The sequence below is a fragment of the Oncorhynchus tshawytscha genome, linkage group LG21 (assembly GCF_018296145.1).
Source record: "Oncorhynchus tshawytscha isolate Ot180627B linkage group LG21, Otsh_v2.0, whole genome shotgun sequence".
NCBI lineage: Eukaryota > Metazoa > Chordata > Actinopteri > Salmoniformes > Salmonidae > Oncorhynchus > Oncorhynchus tshawytscha.
Window position 1 is genome coordinate 9639358 of NC_056449.1, and position 19680 is coordinate 9659037.

General features: G+C 44.8%; 1 protein-coding gene across 5 annotated transcripts in view; it reads right to left on the reverse strand.

Annotated features, from left to right (window-relative positions):
- Positions 1-3344: 3344 nt before the first annotated feature.
- fgf13a (fibroblast growth factor 13a) overlaps positions 3345-19680 on the reverse strand; it is a 188320-nt gene continuing 171984 nt past the window's right edge. For all 5 annotated transcript variants that reach the window (XM_042303062.1, XM_042303061.1, XM_024382809.2 and 2 more), the window contains 2 exons: positions 8083-8281; positions 3345-5266 (listed from right to left, as the gene is read on the reverse strand). In XM_042303062.1, coding sequence (XP_042158996.1) covers positions 5130-5266; positions 8083-8281 — 336 coding nt within the window. In that variant the 3' untranslated portion in view covers positions 3345-5129. The remainder of the gene's footprint in view (positions 5267-8082; positions 8282-19680) is intronic.

The following is a 19680-nucleotide window of genomic DNA, read 5'->3' on the forward strand; positions in this document are numbered from 1 at the left end:
AGCAGTTTGGGTCTAGAGTGTCACCCTCTTTGAAGAGGGAGATGACCGCGGCAGCTTTCCAATCTTTAGGGATCTCGGACGATACGAAAGAGGTTGGTAATAGGGGTTGCAACAATGGCGGCGGATAGTTTTAGAAAGAAAGGTTCCAGATTGTCGAGCTCAGCTGGTTTGTATGGGTCCAGGTTTTGTAGCTCTTTCAGAACATCTGCAATCTGGATTTGGGTGAAGGAGAAGCTGGGGAGGCTCGGGCGAGTAGCTGCAGAGGGGGCGGTGCTGTTAGCTGGGGTTGGAGTAGCCAGGAGGAAGGCATGGCCAGCCATAGAGAAATGCTTATTGAAATGGTGGTGACCGTGTTACCTAGCCTCAGTGCAGTGGTCAGCTGGGAGGAGGTGCTCTTGTTCTCCACGGACTTTACAGTGTCCCAGAACTTTTTGGAGTTATTTCTGCTTGAAAAAGCTAGCCTTTGCTTTCCTGACTGACTGCGTGTATTGGTTCCTGACTTCCCTGAACAGTTGCATATCGCGAGGACTATTCAATGCTATTGCAGAACGCCACAGGATGTTTTTGTGCTGGTCAAGGGCAACCAGGTCTGGAGTGAACCAAGGACTATATCTGTTCTTAGTTCTGCTTTTTTTGAAAGGGGCCTGCTTTTATCTGAGATGATGAGGAAATTAATTTCAAAGAATGACCAGGCATCCTCGACTGATGGGATGAGGTCAATATCCTTCCAGGATACCCGGGCCAGGTCGATTAGAGAGGCCTGCTCGCAGAAGTGTTTTAGGGAGCGTTTAACAGTGATGAGGGGTGGTCGTTTGACCGCGGACCCATAGTGGATACAGGCAATGAGGCAGTGATCACTGAGGTCCTGATTGAAAACAGCAGAGGTGTTTTTGGAGGGCAAGTTGGTCAGGACAATGTCTATGAGGGTGCCCATGTTTATGGATTTAGGGTTTTACCTGGTGGGTTCCTTGATGATTTGTGTGAGATTGAGAGCCTCTAGCTTAGATTGTAGGACTGCCGGGCTGTTAAGCATATCCCAGTTTAGGTCACCTAACAGAACGAACTCTAAAGCTAGATGGGGGGCGATCAATTCACATATGGTGTTCAGGGCACAGCTGGGAGCGGAGGGGGGTCGATAACAGGCGGCAACAGTGAGAGACTTATTTCTGGAGAGATTCATTTTTTAAATTAGAAGTTCGAACTGTTTGGGAATAGGCCTAGAAAGTATGACAGAACTTTGCAGGCTATCTCTCTGCAGTAGATTGCAACTCCTCCCCCTTTGGCAGTTCTATCTTGACGGAAAATGTTATAGTTGGGTATGGAAATCTCAGAATTTTTGGTGACCTTCCTAAGCCAGGATTCAGACAAGGCAAGAACATCAGGGTTGGCGGAGTGTGCTAAAGCAGTGAGTAAAACAAACTTAGGGAGGAGGCTTCTGATGTTAACATGCATGAAACCAAGGCTTTTTTTGATCACAGAAGTCAACAAAGGAGGGTGCCTGGGGACACGCAAGGCCTGGGTTTACCTCCACATCACCCGAGGAACAGAGGAGGAGTAGGATGAAGGTACGGCTAAAGGCTATCAAAACTGATCGTCTAGAGCGTTGGGGACAAAGAATAAAAGGAGCAGATTTCTGGGCGTGGTAGAATAGATTCAGGGCATAATGTGCAGACAGGGGTATGGTGGGGTGCGGGTACAGCGGAGGTAAGCCCAGGCACTGAGTGATGATAAGAGAGGTTGCATCTCTAGACATGCTGGTTATAATGGGTGAGGTCACCGCATGTGTGGGAGGTGGGATACAGGAAGAAAAAGGTCTATTTTTACAATGAAAAGGCTTTGTCTAAATTAAATTAAATTATCCATGTGACATTGCTACACGCAAGTATATCATGACTTTGAAATTCTTAATTTATTAAAGCAAGTAGGCAGTGACAGGGAGAGGAGCAAAATAGCCTAAATGAGCCTAGCTAGCTAGCTACCTAACATCTGGCTATCTTGCTACTTTACCTCAATTTGATGCAGTAAAGATAGGTACTACCAGATGGGATGATAGATAACCTCTGGAATCTACATGTTTGTCGAACTCCTCAGTATGGCTACTCTCTCTCTCTCTTTCCCTCCAGTGTCACACGGCCCGGCCCCTGCCCCGGGGGCCAAGCCGTCTCCCCCGAGTCGCAGTTTTAAAAATATATATATATTTTTAAAGCGCATGTATTTCTACTATGATATTATTTCAATATTGAAATGATTTAAAATGCAAATCTCGAGCACACGGGGTATTTTCAACCCTAGAGGTCCAGCGTAGATATTGATTAATTACATAGAATGGGCCCTGGGCTGGTGAGGTTTATACAGTATACCCCAAGTGTACAAAACATTCGGAACACCTCATCTTTCCATGACATAGACTGACCAGGTGAATCCAGGTGAAAAAGCTATTATCACTTATTGATGTCACTTGTTAAATACACTTCAATCAATGTAGATGAAGCACAGGAGGCAGGTTAAAGAATAATTGTTTAGCCTTGAGACAATTAAGACATAGATTGTGTAGAGTGCCATTCAGAGGGTGAATGGACCAGACAAATCATTTGAGTGCCTTTGAACGGGGTATGGTAGTAGGTGCCAGGCCCACCGGTTTGAGTGTGTCAAGAACTGCAACGCTGCTGGGTTTTTCAAGCTCAACAGTTTCCCCTGTGTATTTTTAAAAACTGCACTGTCGGTTAGGGGCTCGTAAATAAGCGTTTCACTGTAAGGTCTACACCTGCTACATTCGGCGCATGTGACTAATACAATTTGATCATACATGGTCCACCACTCAAAGGACATCCGGCCAACATGAAACAACTGTGGGAAGCATTGAAGTCAACATGGGCCAGCATTCCATTGGAACACTTTCGACACCTTGTGGAGTCCATGCCCCGACGAATTCAGGCTGTTCTGAGGGTAAAAGGGGGTGCAATTAGGCTGGTACTGGAGCATTGACTCTGCAGGCATTTAAAGCCCAATCCTGTCTGTGTACGTATGGTTCCAGGTGATTCATTTGTGTCCAGAGGCCCAAGAAGAGAGCAGGTGGATACGGCCTGGCTTTCTTCTCCTCTCACAAACTCCTCAGGACCAGCAGTGTTAGAGTACCGTACTCCAGCCCTGCCTAGCTACACACCAGCCATAGCTACAAAATTATTATCCCCGGCTGCATCAGTATGAACACTGCAGAGTTGTTGTGTTCTTTTTTTATTGGTATAGTATCACATTCAATGTACCGGTATGCATCAGATCTGTCGTGAACAGAATGCAGAAAGGAGTGTGGAGTACGTCAGGAAAGAAAGGAAAGGAAAAGACACTTTTTTAAAAGTATATCTTAATATAAACATTTTATTCAGTGCATTTTGTGTATACAACAAATAATAAACAACTTGGAAGGTAGCAGGCCGAGCGACAGCCATCTGCCTGTACAGGTTGTTTTTGACTTTTCTCCTGGTAATTAGGAACACATGATCCAACATGGGTTAATACACATAGCCTACATCATGCACTATAGCTCTATAGTCCAGAATCCCCTGCTGTCTCCCATGCAATAGATATGTTCACTTCAAAACCCCCAAAGGAAACGAAAGACAAACCAAGCCTCCCAGTAGCATGTTCCATATGAACAAGGTATGTAGCTGAAGGGAAGGAGTACTAAGCCCCAAAAGGGGTCCTTTTCGTACACAACCGTGTTTGTACATGCCCTGTGCAAGAATGGGAAGAGTTTGATGTTTCTTTCTTTTATTCATTTTCTTATTTTTTCTTGTTCACTTTTACAAATATGACATATCCTATAAAATGTTTAAGCCACCTAAAATTCCACAGTATTTTTTCCCCCATTATTATATATAGAAAATTGTCACCACGATAAGTTACTCAAACACGAGACAAGTCCTGGATGGGGGCCGTCACCATATCCTTATATGGTGAACTGAATCGGCCAATAAGAGTCAACAAAGGGGTACGGGGCAAGGCATGACACAAGCACTGGATTGGAGAACAGACCACAGGGACAGAAGACAATGTGACACAATAGAAACAGAAGGCGGGGACACTGAACAGTCAATTCATACCAAACTCAAGCTCACCAGTAATAATAGTCTCCTTCCCTTGAGCTTTCTACAACTTCCTACACCACAGAGTCCCTTCTAGCTCTTTTTTTTTCTCTTTCCCTCTCTTATGCAGTCTCTTTCTTCACTTTCTTTCTCTCATCAAAAATGTACATGAAGAAAAATGAATTCAACAACTTCCAGCTGCATCTCTATACTGGCTTGGTTTGACTGCTTAAAGGGACACTCTTTCAGCTCTGTCTTTGGTTTGCTGAAACCCCTTTCACTGTGGAGACCGCTACAAAAACACAAATACTGAGGATGGGGAGGAGGGGAGAGTAAAAAAAAAAGAAGGTCTCAGCTAATTCCCGAAAATTAGCAAAGTAAAGGTGCAGCTATGGCGTTGTCGCTCAAACAGCGAGTGCCACACGCTTTTTCGATTATTCTCCAGGTCAGCTGAATGTAGACTTTTTGTTTATGCTAGAGAGCTCAAGTCTCTTCTGAGCTTGTGCACTAGAATGCAGGAGAGCTACCGTTACAGCTGGCTGCGGTTGCAGCTTCGCTAAAGCTGAACCCCCGGGGGATTGGCTTCGTATACATAGAAGCATCATGGATGACATACGGAAACAGGGGACTTCTCCATCCACTGCAGCCCCAGCAGCCCAGACCCTCACCAGTTGCCCTGACCACCTGCCTCTCTACCTGCCTTCCTGCCTGCCAGATATGACTGGGTAGGTGTCTATATGATCAGGACCTATAAGTAAAAGTAGTTGTTATCTGCAGGAAGTAAACAAAAAAACATAAAAGATGAGCTAACTGGTACACAGTTCTTACCACCAGAGAGTGACCAACAGAAAACGTCTCACGGTGTAATGTGGTTGGCTGTTGACAGTATGGTGAGAGATATGGAGCCTAATCAAGTGTGGTGATTGGTTGGTGGTAGTGGTGAGAGAAGTCTGGTTGGTGGTTTTGGAGAGAGAAGTCTGCTTGGAAGCCACGCTCTTCTGAGGGTGAGGTGTCTTCTTACGTCTACCCCGGCCCGCCGACGCCCGGCTACGTGGACTCGTTCTGGCTCACCGTCTTGCCTCCGTTGAGCACGGCCGAGGCACTCCGGGACTTGGTTGGCGTGCCGCTGCCGGAGCGCGAAAACTCTGTCAGGTCGTGGAGGGAGGGTTCCCTGTACATGGCCACTGTGGGACAGACAGACATACGGGACAATGGTCAGACACATGGATAAGGCTGCTAGTGTAGATGAGCGGATCCGAGCAGTAGAACAGAATAAAATAGAATATAACAGAATAGAATAGAATTGCATTGTCCATCTGGAGATGCACATTTTCCTCTCTGGCCGGACCAAGTTCTAGTCTATTCTATTGCTCAATTCCCTCCGATCATATCACTGTATATCTTAACATAATGTACAACCCTTAAATATGCAGAAGGGAGTAAGAAAAAGCCAGGACAAGGCATTTATTTAGGACAGAAAGTACTTATAGCCACTGCCTTACATTAACTATTCAGGAGCTTGGACCCTTCTCCTTGAAGTGTACGGCAGCACGCCGAGCTAAAGCAAGCTCGTTTGCATCTCTTAAACGTTTCAGAAGAAACACCAGAGGTTCTGATCTCTTTAGTCTTTAGGAGCCACTCCTTAAACAGCCTCTTGCCAGATGCTTTGATGTGTGGTCTCTCCAAAGATACTTCCTTCCCTTAGCCTTGGCTTTCTGGTGACAGCAGCACGCTTCACACAAAGAATCCCTGCGCACACGAGTCAATCAATAGTGGACTTCAGTGGGAAGCTGTGTGGGATCGATACTGGGCTTATTAGCCATGGCATTATGCAACTCTAATGCTGGAGGATGACCTGGAGGTCAGTCCATCTCACCACTGGGGCCGTTCATCCTTAGTTCATGTACGCTTCTCCTCTACCAACCATCCCTCTATTTCTTTCTCTACTGTATATCTCCCTCTTCGACCTAGGAGCTTAACACACACACAAGCTTTATTTCTCTCTCTTTCCAATCTCCCATCTCCTAGGCTCGATAAGCACTCGATCTAAGATGTAGGGAGATCGAGAATAGTGCCTTTTTGTCATGGTTTGTAGTTTTGCAATGAAAGCAAGGTACAATTTTCTGGAGATAAAAGCGAGCTCCCATATTTACTTCATTATGACAGCTTTATTTAGCCATTTGTCTGCAATTCTTCTTCCTCTTAGAAAGCCAAAAATGTGTCATATTTATCACATTGCCATATTATACAACTTATTCCCTCCCTCCCTCCTCATGATCATTCTCTGGCTATTGCTCTTCAGTGTGTTTGGGCCCCCTGGTCAGGCTGTTAAATGTAACCCAAAAGCTATTACAGTGATCAGAGACTTGGATTTTTAATGAGCTACTGGTCGGTCGGTCGGAGGATAAGAGCAGCCAAGCCAACTGCAAACCCGTTAGAGAAAGCATCATCATCACAGCTGTCTGCTTGCTGTACCTTTCTGCCCTTGTGAAAAAGGGGTTGAAAGAAATTCAAAGCCCAGTGCATTACTCTCCAACGCCCTCCTGCCCCAATTTAGGGACTACAACTTCTTGTAATCTTTTAACCATGATTTTCAGGTCTGTACACAAACAGGGTAACAATATATTTGTAAATCATGCAACCACCAAAGAAGCTTGGAACTTGACGGATCCAAATGACAAAACGACTGAATGACTGATCAGATATTTCTAAATAAATTGCTACCCGCTTGGTGCTCTCGTCGGTTGAGTAATTTGCGTCACCAGTGGTTCCTTTCTTTAAGGGGGATTTTTTTTGTTCTAAAAGCTCATCCTTTCATCTCGTGGAAGTGGAGTCCAGACACTCTCAGTTTTATCTTGTTCTCTCTGTTGACAGGTAAGCCTGTATCTTGTTCTAGATGAAAGAGCTGTGGCCTTTTCAACATCATGAACAGATCCATCTATCCAGCACACAATCATCCCCCCTCCTTCCATGAGGCACCTGGCTTGGTTGGGTGGAGGTGGGGCGTTTCTTCTTCACCGTGACATTTGTGTTAAAAAGCCTAGCTGTCTCTATTCAAACAGGCAGCACTTTATCATTCCCACAGCTTTTCGGCATGGACACTGCCAATGCCTTTTCCACTGTCTGGCTCCAATGAAGTATGAATAGCTTTTGGGGAGTGCTCAATAGCCCTGTCCACACACCGTTGCCTCAGAGCAGGAAGCCTGACAGCAGGGGGGGGGGCTGAGAGCAGCCTTTCCCCAGGCTGTAGGGAGAGACTACCCGCAGAGAGATAGAGAGAGAAAGAGAGAGAGAGATTTAATCAAAAAGAAGCTTGGTGTTTTTTTCTGGAAAGTCTCCCATTTATACAAATAACCGCTGCCAAAGCTCAGTGCTCCAGGCCATAGTGAATCGCCAATAAACTTTCAATTGCAATGTAATGGGCTTGGGAGAATAATGAAGAAACCTTCGGAAAAAAGTAAAGTTACCTAAGAAACATCTGTTATTATCCTTTATTGCAGGGATCACCAACTAGATTTAGTCGCGGGCCTATTTTTTCTTGAGCGGAATAATTTGGAGACTGCAAATTGACAGCAAAAAGCCCATACAGATATAATGTCTGACTAAAACATTGTCTCTCTATTATGCGTGGGAATACTTCGGAACAGATTTCTCAAATTAAAATAACTTGGAACAGATTTCTCAAATTAAAATAACTTGGAACAGATTTCTCAAATTAAAATAACTTGGAACAGATTTCTCAAATTAAAATAACTTGGAACAGATTTCTCAAATTAAAATAACTTGGAACTGATTTCCTGGTGTTTTTACAGTCTATTATGCCCAACAATAAAAAACATTTGCATTTTTCTTTAAACATTTTTCTTTGTGGGGGGGCTCAGAAAACATGGGGAGGGCCAAATAAAACCCTCGGCCCACGCGCCACCAGTTGGGGAACCCTGCTCTATTGTCTCCAATATAGAGCCAAGCTCCCTATAGGAAGAAAGATGGACAGTCTCACCTTTCAAAGGCTTGGGGAGGAAGTGGGCTGCTGGCTTGTTCTTCTTCACGTGGTTGCCCTTCATTATCTCCCCCTCTTTATTCAGCCCGAGGTACCAGCCCCTACCAGACTGCTGCTGTCTGTAGATCATGGAGGAGTAGGTCACGTAGTAGTTCTCAAACACTGACTCTTTGAACTTGCACTCCGGGGTGAAGTGCTCCTGAGGAGAGGAAAGAAAGAGAGGGAGGGAGGAGAGGAGAAGACCGAATGAGCCATGGCGGAAGGAGGAGGGTGGCCACTGATCAGAGAGGTTTTCAGAGCCCTTCTTGTTTCTCGCTTTTTAGCAAATGAGAGACACTGAGACATGAAGCGCCGTTACTTAAGAAACAAGAGATGGCGGCACAACTCAAACGCACCCACCCACGCACGCACACACACACACACTCAGGGGTTGAAAGATCCTTCCAGCTCCATCTAATTCAAGACATTTCACCTCTCAATGCTTACCACATTACCACAGTATTTTCAAAGCCTCTTATGTTCATTATAGTAAATAATTCATAGCTTTATGCCATAGATACAACACACCACGATTCAACATTCACTCGCATTTTACTCTGCTTTATTAATAATATATGGGACAATTAATAACAACATTTGTTGGAGGACGGGCACTGTGTTTATATGTAGCTTCTATTTGTTAGCCAGTCCTTCACCAGACTATCTAGCAGCAGTGTGTGCGTCCATCCGCGCAAGTGTTTTTGTGTGTGTGGCATGCGTGTGTGTGTTTTTACAGAGGTTATGTAATGTCCAGGCAGAGGCTCCGCTGTCTCTCATCCACTAATGAATTGGCTGTTCTGAGGAGCACAGAACACAATCTACAGGGGACTCCTGGGACACTTAAAAAAGCTATTTGTCAGATTTGCGCTATCTTCCTCTCTCTCTCTATCCCTTTCGCGCTCTCTCTCTTTACATATACAGTATATCTCTCTTTCTTTCTCTCACTCTCTTTTCTCCCCCTCTATATATATATATAATATATTTAATAATTGTAAAAATTCCCTGTCTTAGGTCAGTTAGGATCACCACTTTATTTTAAGAATGTGAAATGTCAGAATAATAGTAGAGAGAATGATTTCTTTCAGCTTTTATTTCTTTCATCACATTCCCATTGGGTCAGAAGTTTACATACACTCAATTAGTATTTGGTAGAATTGCCTTAAAATTGTTTAACTTGGGTCAAACGTTTTGGGAAGCCTTCCACAAGCTTCCCATAATAAGTTTTGTGAATTTTGGCCCATTCCTCCTGACAGAGCTGGTGTAAATGAGTCAGGTTTGTAGGCCTCCTTGCTCGCACACACCTATTCAGTTCTGCCCACAGATTTTCTATTGGATTGAGGTCAGGGCTTTGTGATGGCCACTCCAATACCTTGACTTTGTTGTCCATAAGCCATTTTGTCACAACTTTGGAAGTAGGCTTGGGGTCATTGTCCATTTGGAAGACCCATTAACTTCCTGACTGATGTTTTGAGATGTTTCTTCAATATATCCACATCATTTACTCCCTCATGATGCCATCTATTTTGTGAAGTGCACCAGTCCCTCCTGCAGCAAAGCACCCCCACAACGTGATGCTGCCACCCCAGTGCTTCAAGGTTGGGATGGTGTTCTTCGGGTTGCAAGCCTCTCCTTTATTCCTACAAACATAACGATGGGGAATTATGGCCAAACAGTTCTATTTTTGTTTCATCAGACCAGAGGACATTTCTCCAAAAAGTACGATCTTTGTCCCCATGTGCAGTTGCAAACCGTAGTCTGGCTTTTTTATGGTGGTTTTGGAGCAATTGCTTCTTCCTTGCTGAGCGGCCTTTCAGATTATGTCGACATAGGACTCGTTTTACTGTGGATATAGAAACTTTTGTACCGGTTTCCTCCAGCATCTTCACAAGGTCCTTTGCTGTTGTTCTGGGATTGATTTGCACTTTTCGCACCAAAGTACGTTCATCTCTAGGAGACAGAACGCGTCTCCTTCCTGAGCGGTATGACGGCTGCATGGTCCCATGGTGTTTATACTTGCGTACTATTGTTTGTAGAGATGAATGTGGTACCTTCAGGCATTTGGAAATTGCTCCCAAGGATGAACCAGACTTGTGGAGGTCTACATTTTTTTTTCTGAGGTCTTGGCTGATTTCTTTTGATTTACCTATGATGTCAAGCAAAGAGGCACTGAGTTTGAAGGTAGGCCTTGAAATACATCCACAGGTACACCTCCAATTGACTCAAATGATGTCAATTAGCCTATTAGAAGCTTCTAAAGCCATGACATCATTTTCTGGAATTTTTCCAAGCTGTTTAAAGGCACAGTCAACTTAGTTGATGTAAACGTCTGACTTCAACTGTATATCTATTTTCTCTTTACTTCTCGCTCTTCCCTTTACTTCTCACTGACACTCACCCTCTCTCTCTCTCTTTCTCTCTCAAGCACTTCATTTTGTTTCTCAAGTCTACATTGTGTCATATCTCCTGCTCTCTTCTACTCTCACCTTTCCATATTTTGTCGTCTCTGATTTAATCATTTTCTACGTTCTAAAGCACAAAGCTGTTTTTTTCATACAACTCTCCCCAGGAAACTCTGACGTGGCTGTGTGTACGTGTTTTTGTCTCGGTTATAGTTGTATAGACTATTCATTAATTAGAGCTGTGAGGAGAGGGGCTGGGTGCGTGAACAGGGAGTGGGAATGATCTTTTGAGACAACTGTTGCTGCACTACTAGAGCACTGTAATGTTCTTCCTGGTCTCTCTGTTGCCTACTAATTACCTTACAACTGCTTCCTGACTTATCGGCTTCCCAGGAAACAATCTATGCATTCCAGCATGCAGTGGAAGAAATACCAATAAGCTAAATCTGGGGTATAATAATCTGAGCCTGGAGGTTCGAAGCTATGATGGTTAGCACCCTTCCAGGAACTAATTTAGACCTGGGAAAACAGGTAAGTGGACTCTGGTCAATCAATGACAAATCACATCAAGTAATCACCAGGGAAAAAGGAAAATCAGAAGAAAAAAAACGACACTTGGTTAACCTACAGTATAATAGCAGTCATATGGTAACTTGGCAATCACTTTAGAAAGGAGAAGAGAATTGGCATGTTTTCCAGATTGGGTAAGTATTACTCAGAAGGCAGTATTACTCAGAGTTTCATCACAGTGGATGTCAGCCACAAGATAGATGACATGTGTCCCCTGTGTCCCCTGGCATGGACACAGATCTGTTGTGTGACCATGACAAACTACAGAATGTGTCACTGTCAGTCACTCATCAATAATGCCTTCAGACTTTCCAAGCACAATACTACTCCAAAGATCTTCACTAGATTGAATGCACAGTGTGTCTTTGTCTAGCTATGCATTCACTCTGGACGGGAGTCGCTACACAGGTACAGTGCACTCCACTTACTGAATACAAATCACAGACCTCTTATAGTGATCGAAAACTATTTTTTAAAGAAGCAATTGGTGAAAGCTTCTCTTTGACTCACCAACTCTCTCTCTTTCCCTCTCTCTCCTCTGAACCAATGGCCCCAATGCAGTGCAAGTGGCCCCTACAGTCCCTCATCTCCCATCCAGTATCACAGCAACCCAGACGCAGCGAGCCTGTCCCAGGCATGGAGAATCAGCCCTGCTACCTGGCTTTTAGCCAAACTCAGTGTAGATAAGTATTCATCTCATCTCTCATCCTCCCTCGTCTCTGTCACTCCCAGAGACTGGCCGGGCCCAGACCATGGTGACAGGAACACTGCTGATGTCACACCGCGCCGGTGACATGGCACCTCCACGGGGACTTCCTGTCAGCTCAGCCCCAGCTCACAGCTAAGCCACCATGACACAGGAGGCGACCGGTGGGGACCGCAATCCATTTGTCTAAATGTTAGGAGCACCAGAAGGGCTTAGAGAACAGACTAGGATCAATGAGGCGAGGAATGTCTACAGTAGCATCCCTGTCTACGATGTCAGTTAGGGCAGAGGCCACATCTGATGCAGTTTGCTCTGCCTTTGACCACTGACTATAGCCAGCCTCTGTTAGGAGTACAGTCCTCAACCATCCTTCCAGAAAATTGTGCTTTTCCCGTGATATAACTGTTCTGCTAGGGCGCGACCACAGCTAATGATTCGGCTTGAAGGTCAGATTCATTAAACCAACTGAACCTTTGTACCCAAATGCAAATCTGCTTTTGGAGAGAAGGATCGGATTAAACTCATTTTTAGTTCTATCTGGTGAAAGGTAATTCATTATAATTACGCTAATAACATAACCAAAAACAATGCAGGGGAGGTGACAAATGACGACAATGTTGAAATTGATGTTTATTTTCCCAAAACACTAAACTGGGTTGAATGTTTGCAGGCAACACATGTAAAACCTCGGACAACAACATCCTGAAAACAAGAGTCAGCAGCCCAAAGAGCCATTAATGGTGGTGTCTTTCTCCTGCATGCTTTTTCCCCCATGTTCTTTGGCCATGCGCAACCTGCCTCTCTCTGACCGCCAAGCCCGGGCATTTGTCTTGCCGTGTGGAGGCTGAGAGCAGTTAGTTAAAAGGCAGCACATTTTTCTCTCTCCCTCACTGCTCTTCAACTCTTTCCCCCCCCAGAGTCCCCCACCCCCATTACTCAGTTCCCCAATGTATCTTCCCGATATCCTCCTCTTCCTCATCTCCCTCTCTCTGTGATCACCATGGCGAGCAAACAGTGTAGCTCGCATGGAGAGGCACAGATAGGCCGTTTTAATCCCTGTGCCGTGCCAGCTTGGTGGGAAAACTAGGAGCTGCTCAGCTTTTGAGCCAGAAGTCCTGTTCTACCCCCATTAATGATATTTTGTGGATTTGGCTCTGGAGTGAAGTGAAAGTCAATGGATGACAGACACGTACAGATGGACACATTGAGAGCCAAGATGGAAGGGATCGCACGCCAGCCTTGCCTTTTTTACTGGAGTGGGCCTATGGAGTACAGAGACATTCAGATACAGATAGGCACAGACACTTTTAAAGCCAAGATGGGAGCCGGCCCTGTTCCATTCTAAGGAAGACAAAAGAAACTGACACAAGGAGGAGCCAAGATGGAGGGAAACCCTAGTCTTATTGTATTGGAGTGTCTCTATGATCGACAAGAGGCAGCCAGATCCACTTGACTGGGCTCCTCCGGCTCCAGTATTTTCTCCCTCTGTCAATAGTAATGGCTAGTGTTCAGTGAAACCCACGGTGCAGTGAAAAAAGGCACACACCACTTTAATCCCAACTCTCTAGAGGTAGACAGAGCGAGACACATCTCGGCAAATTGGAGCGAGGGAACATCACATCATATCTGCATGGAAATGATCTCAGTCATGTGCCCTCCTCTCCTCCCCCACACCTGGCTGTCTATGAGTGGAGTGGTTTGGGTAAATGTACTTTAAATGATCCCATTAAAATACATGCCTTTCCTTGAAGCACGGGACAATGTAGAGAGCAACAGCAGTGAGCTGATGAGTCCCCTTGTTGAAATGCTGCACAGCTGGAAGGCTTCACACACATCAAGGGGCTGGGAGCTGAGAGATGTGCTTTTAGTGTAGGCAGCAATTATTACAGTGTCCTGTACTGTGCAGACAGTAAGAACATCATTGTGTAACGGACTACAGTATTAAAGCCCTATATGTGAACAGCGAGATTAAAGATGAAAGAGATAGTTATTCTGTGCAGTGTGTCGTGCAGCCACAGTGGAGACAATCATAGAGACATTACCAAGCTGTGATAAAAGAAAAACACACTGCGTACCCCTCAGTTAGTCAGTCAGTTAGTCGGTCACGTTGCTGGGAGCTTTATGGTACATATCTCATTTGCTTTTATTGCGTCTGCAAGGTGGGGAAACACCACAGTTTCACCCTTCTCCGCCCAGTCACCATCCTGCGCCCCACTGTACCTCCCCCAAAGGGTATTCCCTGTCTCAGAGGTGACTTGAGTGTGTGGTGTGTGTGTGTGTGTGTGTGTGTGTGTGTGTGTGTGTGTGTGTGTGTGTGTGTGTGTGTGTGTGTGTGTGTGTGTAAAAGTGTGAGACAGAGAATGTGATTGATAGAGAAAGAGGAAGGGAGGTGGTGGGGTAATGATGTATGTGTGGGTGTATAAGCAAGAGTATCAAATCAAAATGTATTTGTCACATGCGCCGAATACAACAAGTATAGACCTTACCGTGAAACGCTTACTTACAAGCCCTTTGCCAACAGTGCAAGAAGAGTTAAGAAAATATTTACCAAGTAAACTAAAGTAGAAAATAAAATGTTATGAAGGGTAACACAATAACATAACAATACCGAGGCTATATACAGGGGGTACGGTACCGTGTCGGTACCGTGTCAAAAGTCCAGTGGCCATTTGATTAATTGTTCAGCAGTCTTATGGCTTGAGCGTAGAAGCTGTTAAGGAGCCTTTTGGTCCTAGACTTGGCGCTCCGGTACCGCTTGCCGTGCGGTAGCAGAGAAAACAGTCTATGACTTCGGTGACTGGAGTCTCTGACAATTATATGGGCTTTCCTCTGACACCGCCTATTATATAGGTCCTGGATTGCAGGATGCTTGGCCCCAGTGATGTACTGGGATGTACGCACTACCCTCTGTAGCGCCTTACAGTCAGATGCCGAGCAGTTGCCATACCAGGCGGTTATGCAATCGGTCAGGATGCTCTTGATGGTGCAGCTGTAGAACTTTTTTAGGATCTGGGGACCCATGCTAAATCTTTTCAGCTTGATGCGGATGTTGCCTGTAATCCAGGGCTTCAGGTTGGGATATGTACGTATGGTCATTGTGGGCACGATGTTGTCGATGCACTTATTGATGAAGCTAATGACTGAGGTGGTATACTCCTCAATGCCATTGGATGAATCCCGGAACACATTCCAGTCTGTGCTAGGAAAAAAATAGTCCTGTGGCGTAGCATCCGCGTCATTTGACCACTTCCATATTGAGCGAGTCACAGGTACTTCCTGCTTTAGTTTTGCTTGTAAGCAGGAACCTGGAGGATAGAATTATGGTCAGATTTGCCAAATGGAGGGCAGGGGAGAGCTATGTATGCATCTCTGTGTGTGGAGTAAAGGTGGTCTAGAGTTTTTTTTCCATCTGGTTGCACATGTGACATGCTGGTAAAAATGTGGTAAAACTTATTTAAGTTTCCCTGCATTAAAAGTCCCTGCCACTAGGAGTGTCACTTCTGGGTGAACATTTTCTTGTTTGCTTATGGCCTTATAGAGTTGGCTGAGTGTGGTCTTAGTTCCAGCATCGGTCTGTGGTGGTAAATAGACAGCTACAAATAATATAGATGAGAACTCTCTTGGTAGATAGTGTGGTCTACAGCTTATCATAAAGTACTCTACCTCAGGCGAGCAATATCTCGAGACTTCTTTAATATTAGATTATATTGCGCACCAGCTGTTATTGACAAAAAGACACACACCCCCACCCCTCATCTTCCCAGAGTATGTGTGTGTGTGTGTGTGTGTGTTTGCGTGCGAGAGAGATCAATGGGTGGCTAAGGTGTGTTTATGTGGGTGTGTGTGTCTGAGCAGAGTGAAGTGTGTTTGTATGATAATTCTGCCCCTTAGGTCCTGCTCAATCTCTTTTCCATCCCTCTTGGCTCATATCTTTTTCTCTAAACTTCAAGCCTTGACACTGTCCATCTTTCTATGAGCCTCTCTCTCTCTTTCCCCATACACTGCCCAACACACATTTCACTCTCTCTCCCGATTCTCCTATCTTTCCCTCTATCCCCATTTCTCCAGCTCATCATTTGCTCTGGCACTATGTCAAGCTCTTTAATCGTATCTATCCCTCTCTCCCCTGCACGCACTGATTCCCCATCTCTCCACTTTCAAGAGGGCTGACATATCTCATTCTTTTAAGAGGTGTCTTCTATGCTCACTGACTCAGCGGCTGTCTATATAACCCTCTCTACACATACACATGCACAATCTTTCAGTGTCTTTCACCATAAACCCTGCCTCTGCTTATAGACATACACACATAAACACATGTCCTCTCCTCTCCCAGGCATTACAGTAATTTCTCTAGAGACTGGAGGGAGGGGGTCAGATTTACAGCAGTGAAGGGATACCCCAGTCCAGGTTAGCGATAGCGCCTTAGCGCTTTACGACCCGATAGCTTCAGCAAAGGGGGAGACGTTTACAGGCTGACGCCAGCACTGAGTGTGACTTACTGCAAGAGGTTTCCCCAGCCCATCTGTAATATCACTACACACACAGTGACAGGCATAACTCACTACAGATGTAGGATCTTAATTTGAGACAGTTTGCTACGATAGGACAATAATCTTGCAGCAACAGAAATGTGAATTATTATGTTGGTTATAATTCATTTACATTTTTGTAGGGGTTGATACATTTTTCGGAAGGGAAAATCAAGTCTGAAATATCAAAGTGGAAATAAACTTCTGAAGCATTTTTAAACCTCAAACAAGTTAAGTTTCTGCATTATAGGAAAGGTCTCCTTAAACAGGGTGATCAAATTAAGATCCTACATCTGTAGAACTAGCACTACAATACCACAGTCCATGAGTCTCATAGAGGGTAATGCATATTCAATGCCTTGCTGTATCTGTACCATGAAAGAACACACAATCAATACTATTTACTCTGAAATTGTAATCAAATGAATGCATTGGTAGAAATGACAACCCAATACTGTTGCAAGCCGCGAACTGGTATAATGAGAAATACTACCATAATGGATCTGATCTTTCCTGTAAGAACAAACGAGAACAAATCCATGGTGCCATTCTCGTGTGTGAACCCAGTGCTCATATCCTACTATATCTGAAAGGATACCAATTATGCCAATAGAATTAAGGCTGAGCTGGTGTCTTTAGAGCAGTGTAAAAGCCTGGGAGACTCACAAAGCTAATGGTGCCGCCGCCACTCACTCTACCAAACAAATCCGTCTAAATGCCTTCCCTTTCAATGGCCCCCGTCTTTTAGTGGCAGTGGAATAACAAGCACCTTTCTCTCTCCAGATAAAAAAAGTACATTTACAATGTCCATTGGTTTAGAAAAGATTTGGAGGATCTAAGCAGGTGGAAAAGACCATTGCAAATACAAACACACACACACACACACACACTCGAACAGGCACACACCCACTGTGGCTGGTTAATGACTCAGCTCAGTCGAGAGGATCCCTGTGATAGGGAAGGCTATTTTGCAGCGGTAGTGTTCTTATGGGTGGAAAAATAGGGGTGGGAGCCAACTGCATATCTCATGGATGCTTACCACCATGCAAACATTAACATGCTCAAACATACAAACACAGGCCATACCCACAGGGACAGAAGAAGAGTATTAACAGTAAAACACCTTCGTTCTTTCATTTTTGTCAGTATAACCTAATTATTTTCAGAAACTCTCCATATGTTACGTAAGAGCTGAACAATTCTAACATCAGCTAATTCTGAAACCAAAACTCCAATGATTCCATTCCTTTCACACGTCTTAGCGTCTCCATATCCATTCGTTTCCCCATCTGCTACATGTAGGGATCTTCTTGCCAACTTCCCTTTTGAAGGAGGAAGAACCTCCCTGGCCCTTCAGACAAGACTGGAGCCCCAGTAACACACAGGAAAACGAATGACCAAACTTCAAAAGGCACCTCTGGAAAAACACCACAGAAACTATTTATACTAGCTGGATCGTCCTTTTAAAGAGGACAGTGATCTCCAAATGAACACTCCAATGATCACCATGTATCACAGGGTAGTAGGTGCCAGGCTCACCGATTTGAGTGTGTCAAGAACTGCAACGCTGTAGGTCAACTTGACACAAATGTGGGAAGCATTGCAGTCAACATGGGCCAGCATCCTTGTGGAATGCCTTCGATATCTTGTAGAGTCCATGCCCCGACAAATTAAGGCTGTTCTGGGGCCTCCTGAGTGGTGCAGTGGTCTAAGGCACTGCATCGCAGTGCAAGCTGTGCCACTAGAGATCCTGGTTTGAGTCTAGGCTCTGTCGCCGCGGCCGTGACCGGGTGACCCATGGGGCGGGGCACAATTGGCCCAGCGTCGTCCGGGTTAGGGGAGGGTTTGGCCAGCCGGCCGGGATGTCCTTGGACCCATCACCCTCTAGCGACTCCTGTGGCGGACCGGGTGCACACTGATGCACGCTGACAACGTTGCCAACTCTGTTGGTCATTGGTGCGGCTGGCTTCCGGGTTAAGCGGGCATGGTGTCAAGAAGCAGTGCGGCTTGGCAGGGTCGTGTTTCAGAGGACGCATGGCTCTCGGCCTTCGCCTCTCCCGAGTCCGTACGGGAGTTGCGCGATGGGTCAAGACTGTAACTACCAATTGGAAACTACAAAATTAGGGGGGGGGGAAACAATGTTGAGGCTGTTCTGAGGGCAAAAGAAGGTGCAACTCAATATTAGGAAGGTGTTCCTAATATTTTGTACAACCAGGGTAACTAATTGCCAATAGCCTACCTGATTATAAAACATACCATACAGAATGTCTGCAGACACTGCAAAAACATTCACCACATCTTAGTGACAATGGTGTGTATGGAGATATTTTCCCTTCGACGACATGAAAAGCCTGTTTTATGATATCTGTATTTCTCAGCAAAGGGGAGAAGACAGTTGTGACAAACTGCGAGGAGCTGAATAGTACATATGAGGCAGGATGAAATAGAACTAGAAAGGGGCAGAGAGGATAGTAGAGAGGACGGAGGAAAATACATGTTTAATTGATTCCCTCTCGTCCCACACTGTGCCTCTGCTGGATGAATACATTTCACTGGTGCATCCTGGCTCACCCACACATGTACTAAACACTCTTCCTCTCACTCCTTCCTTTCCCTCACTCTCTCTCTTTCTCTCACGCGGAGAGTACATGGATAAGCAGATGACAAAAGCAAACACACACGACCACAGTAGATGATTATGTAAAAGGTGATATACCAAAATATCATAATGAGTATGCGATGTGAACATGCAATGATATGTACATCTATTAGACATATCGAGAGCTTGGGACTATAAGGTTCTATCAGCAAAAAGATGCTTCTGAGGTAATTGGCTTTAAAGTTCCGAACCCTCATTGGTTTGAATAGTTTCAGTAATATTGATATTGTATTCTTTTGAACTTAACATTAATTGAGGTATTTTTTGTTTTATATTTAAGTGATAATGCCCAAGAAGCCGGTGTTTGGAGGATATATTGGCACAGGTGTTGACAATATATCCTCCAAACACCGGCTTCGAGGGCATTATAACTTTTATACAACGGGTTACAAACATATTCAAATAATAGACATATTTTCATAAAGAAATGTGTTTTGATGAATTTCTTCATACTGTTTCCTCCTTCCGCAAGATATAGTCCCGACACAAATCTAGTATTGCTACCCAAGCAGGCTGGCCGTTCGTTCTATCGGTTCGGTTGCCAGAGACACGACCCAGTCGTTCAGTCTTTTTGTTCTGTATCTATGGACGCGATCCAGTCGTTCGTTCTAAATGTTCCATTGCCAAACTGGCTGGCAATGTTCTTATCCCTTGCCAAACTGGCTGGCAACGTTCTTATCCCTTGCTTGCTAC